General features: G+C 40.7%; 1 protein-coding gene across 8 annotated transcripts in view; it reads right to left on the bottom strand.

The window, feature by feature from the left end:
• Nucleotides 1–6,000, bottom strand: part of LLGL2 (LLGL2, scribble cell polarity complex component) — a 32,359-nt gene that overhangs the window by 14,903 nt on the left and 11,456 nt on the right. For all 8 annotated transcript variants that reach the window (XR_002443811.1, XM_021414658.1, XM_021414659.1 and 5 more), the window contains 5 exons: nucleotides 4,044–4,141; nucleotides 2,987–3,068; nucleotides 1,610–1,725; nucleotides 822–980; nucleotides 133–295 (listed from right to left, as the gene is read on the bottom strand). Coding sequence is in view for 7 of the 8 variants with exons in the window: in XM_021414658.1 (XP_021270333.1) it covers nucleotides 133–295; nucleotides 822–980; nucleotides 1,610–1,725; nucleotides 2,987–3,068; nucleotides 4,044–4,141 (618 nt within the window). In the remaining variant the exon portion in view is untranslated. The remainder of the gene's footprint in view (nucleotides 1–132; nucleotides 296–821; nucleotides 981–1,609; nucleotides 1,726–2,986; nucleotides 3,069–4,043; nucleotides 4,142–6,000) is intronic.

Raw genomic sequence — 6,000 nt, 5'->3', positions numbered from 1 at the left:
GGGGAGGAGGCGGGGGGGAAAGGAAGGGAAATAAGCTTTGTCAGGCTCTTCTTGCATCCACTTGTCTTCTGAGTGCCCTGAGAGGAGAGAGCTCTTCCTCCCACAAGAACTACCTTTGGATTGGGTTAATACCTGGCTGCCCAGGAAATGATGAGTCACTTTGTTATTCTGCCGGTCCCAGAGGACAATCAAGCCCCTGCTGTACCCAATCAGGATCTGGTCAGGATTTTTAGGATGTTCTCGAAGAGCTTCCACCAATTCACATGATCGTCTGCTACAGTAATCTTCAGGTATCCTGCAGAAGAGAAAACAGAGGTTTATTTCTGGTGTAACTCGAAACACGTGTAATGACAGTTGAAGTATAAGAAAGAAATTAAGCAATAAAATGCAGTCAGAGAAGAAAAAGTCTAATCTTTTCGTAAATCCTTCAAGAAGCAGAAAAACCTTATGCAAGGCCTATATCCAGACCTGCCAAATCAGCCTGCCTGCATCCAGCATTTCCCCCTCCTTTACTCAAAGCTTACAATGAATTCCAGGGCTGGATCCCAAGATCATAATGCATATAACTAACAGAGCACAAGGTTTGCATAGTTCTGCCCATGTTCTGCACCCTCACAGTGACAGCACTGGGGTGACCAGGACTGAAATCATTGCTTAACATACATCAGGACCAAAAGGTACTTTCACAGAAGTCCTGCAGATTTGGATAATGAATAATGCAACAGTGAGGCCCCAGTATTTAACTGGGGGTGACATGCAAACAAAGGATGTCTGCTCATGGGATTCTAATTCTACACAGCAGTGCTTGTCTGCTCGCTCACCACTGCAACACAGCCTCAGAGGTTATGGTCCTGTCCTCCAGGACTCCAAAGGATGGCAGCTCCACCACAAAGATGTTGCCACTCTCCGTGCCAAGGTACAGGACTTCCCGTGAGGAGTGGGGAAGGACAGCTGTTATCTGTGTGGCGCTTGGCGGAGAGCTGGAGATGTAAAGAATCTAGTTAGCTACATGCAAGACGGTTACGTTTACCAAACTTGAGAGAACTAACAATTCAATAGGATACTTACAAGTGTCATTTGTTTTTACAGGCAGAGATTTTGAGCCAGGCATACTTTTTTGAAGGCAAATTCTAGTGTTAAGACAAATTATGTCAAAAGACTTTTGACATGTGCGTGGACAAAGTCTCAGATGCCCTTTTACAGCAGTATCTCCTATAAAGCTGTCTCCAAAGTATCTAAAAATAGCTTCCTCAAAACTGGCAAGATCAAATGAAAATAAAATCATATCGGTATTTAATTCTGATTTAACAGATGTATAGACATGCTTCACCTTAGGATTTACAGTTCCTATACACAAAGTAGTAGATACACAACATCAAACTTAAAAACAGAATTTTTTTCCCCCAAAACTCACACTTTACAATGGTACAATCTTAAAAGGCAGTCTCCCGAGCCCTAACCAACTCCTGCTGGTTTCCAAGTATGCCCCTTTAATGAGCTCATAGGAATCACAGTCTGTAAGACCAAGACAAACCCTAGTTAAAACAATAACAATTTTCTTCCTCGCTAAACCAAACATAGTTCAAAACCGCTCTTGAAGATTACCCACCCAGGTGGCCCTTTCAGTGTGAAGCGGTGATCTTCCCGCAGCTCAGATGCTCCACTGTGCTGGTTCAGGCTCCAGAGATGCAAGCTATTATCATCTAGTAATGTCACCAGCTGGCACTAAAATACCACACAATACCTTTTTTTCAGAATCACGACATCAAATACAATACAGAAAATCTAATGATAAAGTTGCTGCTGTAAATGATTCTCTCTGCTAAAGCAGGATCAGGACTTGTAGTGGTGGGGATATACACAGCCTAGAGCTACATTCAGCTGCACTGCAGCAGCTCTGTTGGTTAACAGCAAGGGACTTGGAGGAAGACAAGAATTAGTCTAAAGTTTGAAAATGCTCGTCTACAGGACAATGGCATAGGTTATCATGGAGGGAGAATACAAGAAGTTAGATTTTTGGAAAAAGACCAGTCTATGCTGTAAAGCTCAGTAAAGTAGCTCCAAGCTGTTAGTTCACCATCTTGCTCAGCATGGTTTGCTGCAACACATCCTAGCTTTGGGTGTGGCTGATACAGTCTACTACACCGCACTCCTTGCATTCTTCATGTCCAACCTCATTCTGGAGGGTTGTGTCAGAGTCCTTTCATGGGCCCAGCCCTGCTGGCTGCATGCTCAAATTGAAGCATTTTGCCTGTTGAAGCCACACCTGGCACAACACTCCCCATGAGAGTTTCAGGATATACCATTAGTTAAGCAAAGAGACACCCAAAACCACTTCAAGAATTAAATCCCCTCTCAGAACAGGCCACTTGTGCTATACTGGCAGCAATGGGCAATAAAACACACAGCTAAGAAACCAGTCTGTCAGACAAGGGAAGGGAAAGTGGTTAGACAACCAGCAGCCATTTGGAAAACTCTACCCTTCCTAATTTTAGTTTATGTCAATAGCTGTAAAGCAATCTCCAAAAGCAAGATTCAGTAATCAGAAATGCATACAGCCAGCAAGCTTAAGAGCTGTCTAGATCAGCAGTATTGAGCTGAACTGCTGAAAAGAGTTAAATCAGCTCAGCAGCAGCTGCAGTTCTGTTCTGCAAAATACCACTCGGTCCTACTAAAATTAGAGGGGCTGCAAAAGGAAAAATTCTCATCTCTGCAGCAGATTGCCTGAACTACTCTAGCCTTATTACCATTCCTACCACATTACTTGAGATAAATGATTAAGTTACAAATAATAAAGCTACTCTAAGTTTTACCAAGCATCTGCACAGCAACAAGTGCTGCTGAGAGCACAGAATACTGGGATAAGCATTATGGACCAGTGGCAGCTGGATAAACTCAATTACAGGAGTTCAGTTACCAGGAATAAACACAACACACATTTAATAGAAGTCTACAAAAGTCACAGGGGCACTGAAAATACACTCACCTGATAGGGTATAAAGTGAATCTGCATTACAGTATTGTTTTCTTCATGTAAACCCATGAACTCCACCCCAGGAGCACCATATCTGAAGGGTTTGTTGAGGTTCTATAGTATTTAAGAATATCCACATCTACAATTAATTGATAAGAAGCATGCTAGCTAGCAAGATGGAGAGATTAGTTTGAAACCACGTTGTACTGTTAATGGTCTGGACTGAAAAACAAACAAACAAACATGCCTACTTTGATTTTATGTGCTCATGTGCTTAAAGCACACTGCAAGAGAGTGTGGAAGTTTACTTTATCCTTTGCGCATATGCAGAAGAGGTGCCTGGACCCTGTTTTCTGAATCTTCTATTTTTTTCCCTCAGAGATGTTCAGTGGTTTCCCAGACTCTACAGTCCTACTTATTTGTAACCAAGAGACAGATGGCTACCGCTTGCATGTGGAGTCCAGTCTCTCAACACAAACAGCACCAGGAATGATTAAGCAGGTGGAATGCACACCAACTTTTCCTGGCTGGCACAGCACCACAGGAATCACCTCTATGCCTTGCATACACGCAAAAAAATCACATTGGACCTCACTGCTTTAGCTAAAAAGTCACCATTTTCAGTGTTTAGGTCTAATGCCTGTATGGTCACAAATACAGGAAGTTGAAGGCATTTCTGACTTCAGATTTAACCTTTGAAATACAATTCCTTTAAACAAAGAAGTACAAAATAAAAAGAAAAAAAGAAAGCCTGCCCCAAATGTTTAAACAACTTGGGAATTTACAATGTGAAGGATTGCGAAACTTAGGCCAGATGTAGTCTGACCTACTTCACAACAAAAGCAGAGTTTCTTCAAACATCAGCATCAAACTCAACTTCTGTTTGAGCAATAGTTCAGTTCTTGGCATTCTGATCAAACCAAAATCAATTTAAACCTAGACAAACTGTTCCAGTGTTCAGTAACCTTTGTTTGGAAATTTATACTTAGAGCAACTTATTATAGAGCCCTCACAGTTGTATATTTTTATGTTGTCAGAGAAACGTAGATGAAATTGTTCAAAAGAATACAGTTTGATGGCTCCTGATCGCGTTCCAATGGCCATAAGGCGGAGAAATGGGCTATAGCCCAGTGCGCTGGGTAGATGGGGAAATCCATGTTCCACAGTCTAACAAAGAGAAAGAAAAATAACGATCACATCTCATGGGCATTGTTGTACACAGAAAAAAAAAAATGTAACTTAAATATGGCATAGCAGTCTGAAATACAGAAATGAAAAAGCAGTACTCTGAAAACAGTAACCCAAACAGCTCACTGTTGGTTTTGGGCAAACTTTTGGGCAAATATGTTCTTCTAAGGCAAATCGGGCAGCTACAGAAACAAACTGGTTACAAAACAGCCCAATGACCATGCATACAAAAAAGTGATAAGCAGAGAACCCTCCATCTACAGAAGTAGACACTTGTGCCTCACTCCCATCCTCATTACCATTATTTCATTGAGACAGAGCTACCACATCACTTGGCTTTATGGTTTATTCAGCATAGAAGGAACTGACTTTATTTCCCACATAGTAATTTTCCGATTTAATCCTCTTTGGGGGAAGAAAAAATAAAGCTGGTTTCATTTGTGTGGTCATGGTATTAGCCTGAGGTGCTCCCAGATGAAAGGCTGCTACAAATAGTTTAATGCCCTTCAACTGTTCCTGCTAAAAACACAGGCATAGGAGGATAGCCTGATCCCAGTCTCTCAGACTACTTAAGTTCTGACCATTCTGTTGTAATTTTTAAATTGTAAAACAAGACCTCCTTCCTTTCAATCATCAGGCTAACCCAGTTGGAGGTCATATTAGGAGAAGATAAGCTATTATAGAGCATTAAAAAAATGGAAAGATTGGAATATTTCCTAGATTTTTCCTTGCCAACTCATAATACTTGGCAAAGGGGTAGCTTGAAATTAACACTAGCGCTACTGGCTCCAAGAGTGCTGAATTTATTTCCTTTTGTTACAGGTTCATCTCTTGCCTTATTCATTTATATTCCACAAAGGTAACTTAGGTGTTAAATTTGTACTATCGAAAACAAATTTTAAGAAGTCAATTTTTCCTTGATGTCCCACTAGAAGTTGTGCCTAACCAACCTCTGCCCATCTTTACATACAAGACTTCCTAGTGGGCTGCATGAAATTCATAACTGTAACTGTGGATTCGGAATTGAAATAGAAGAGTTTTCTAACAGAACATTTACAAAGAATTTATCTGTTCTACGACAGCTACTGAGGCAACACAAAGAAGTTTTCTAGTTGGCAAAGTTGTTGGAGTATGAAGCCATGGTATTCAATTCTCAGAAGAAAATTCAAGATAACATCCTAACAACAAATCAGACAGGGCAACAGACACCATTGTGCACTCTCCCAAAAGAGCAAAGAACTTGGCAGAGAGAGACCAGTGTAATCCCACTGCTAGTTTTAATTTCAACCTGCTGACAGTCACTGTGCTGTCACATCACCAGCAGAACCAGGTGTTATTTTCAATGAAACGTCAATTAGGAATTGTGTTTAGTCTGAGATTACTTTCAGCCAGGAACATAAGAAGGGTTAGCTGTAATTCTCGTAACAGAAAACCAAGACATAGACAATCCCAAACTGTGAGTTAGGATGCTATCAATACTAAACTTAATATTGGCTTAATTGTATCTTGGTTTTGATATGTTAATTTGTAAACACATTACACAAATTAGTATAAACTTCAACTTTCAGATATGAGATCTATGAACTGCATAACAGAACTGTTTAATCATTCAGTCCTACTAATAGGATGGTAATTTTTTGCCCAGAGTTTCCTTCCAAGCCCACTGATAAATTTGCAAAAGCTGCAGTAACTCTTCATCCAGGTGAAAAGTGCTAGTAACAAGGCCACGGCAGAAAGCAGTGCCATATGCAGGAACACAAAAAGAGAGGATCACTAACAACCACAGCCTGTTATTTCACTCCATAAGCAATTGTGTAACCACACTAAAGGTTTCTGGT

The sequence above is a fragment of the Numida meleagris genome, chromosome 17 (genome assembly GCF_002078875.1).
Source record: "Numida meleagris isolate 19003 breed g44 Domestic line chromosome 17, NumMel1.0, whole genome shotgun sequence".
NCBI classification, from domain to species: domain Eukaryota; kingdom Metazoa; phylum Chordata; class Aves; order Galliformes; family Numididae; genus Numida; species Numida meleagris.
Note: the sequence above shows the minus strand (reverse complement) of the source record. Positions and strands in the feature narration are given on the sequence as shown.